This window comes from Bison bison, unplaced genomic scaffold (assembly GCF_000754665.1).
Source record: "Bison bison bison isolate TAMUID 2011002044 unplaced genomic scaffold, Bison_UMD1.0 scf7180017864495, whole genome shotgun sequence".
Taxonomy (NCBI): Eukaryota; Metazoa; Chordata; class Mammalia; order Artiodactyla; family Bovidae; genus Bison; species Bison bison.
Window position 1 is genome coordinate 13,195,823 of NW_011495054.1, and position 869 is coordinate 13,196,691.

An 869-nucleotide genomic window follows, 5' to 3' on the forward strand; every position below is an offset into this window, starting at 1 on the left:
AAAAGAGGAATGGGGGGGTGGGGGGGTGGGAAGTTGGGCTCCAGAAGGCAGATTTGGGAGAGTCACTAGCCAGAAGTTAGGGGACACAGCCAATGTGTCGGGGGCCCATTGTCCGGCCAGATGGGGCGCTAGGGAGGGGTTCAGATTTCCAGGCCGCAAGATCGGGTGTCTGGGGCTTCCACGGTGGGTGCTGGGGCGTTCTGGGTCTGGGAAGTGGGAGGGACAGTCCCGGCTCCGAGGGGAACGAGGGAGTCGGGAAAGTCCTGTGCCAGAACGGGCAGTGATTGCAAAGTTAAGGAGTCACGGGGTTTAGGGGCGGTGGTCCCTAGGCTGGGGGGCCGCCGCACTCACCTCTACCCGGGCTCGGGCCAGGCCTTGTAGACGGTTCCAGTCGGGCCGGAAGGTGGTGGTGGCGGCCGCGACTGCCGCGAGGAGGAGCAGCAGCGGCGGCGGAGGCAGCGGGAGGTGCATTGAAACCCGGCCGAAGATGATCCGCAAGCTGGAGGTGAACCGCCCGGCCACTGCGCCACGTCTGGCCCGGAGAGCTGGCCGGGTCTCCGCTGGAGGTCCCGCCCCGTTAGGGACCACGCCTCCTGCTCTCGGTCTCCGCCCAGGACCTGCGTGGGGGCAGCCCGCGCGCTCCCGGCGGGGTTTGGGCTCCTCTCTGGCCCGCAGCCCTTTACTTTCCGGGTCCCAACAGTGTCCACCCTCCCTCTGCTGACCCACAGGATGGATGCTCCGACTGGATGCGTCCAGACAGTGCCCCAGCACGCCGGCAGAGGGCGCAGGCGGGATGCGCACGGGCACCGGAGTTTCTGGGTCAGGCACCCGACTGGAAGATGGGGAAACTAAGGCCTGGAGAATCCTTG

General features: G+C 67.0%; 1 protein-coding gene across 1 annotated transcript in view; it reads right to left on the reverse strand.

Annotated features, from left to right (window-relative positions):
- The window catches only part of LOC104980156 (selenoprotein M), a 2,929-nt gene extending 2,200 nt beyond the window's left edge, over positions 1-729 (reverse strand). The window contains 1 exon segment of the mRNA XM_010828786.1: positions 352-729. Within this exon segment, the coding sequence (XP_010827088.1) occupies positions 352-471 (120 nt within the window). The 5' untranslated portion in view covers positions 472-729.
- Positions 730-869: the final 140 nt, after the last annotated feature.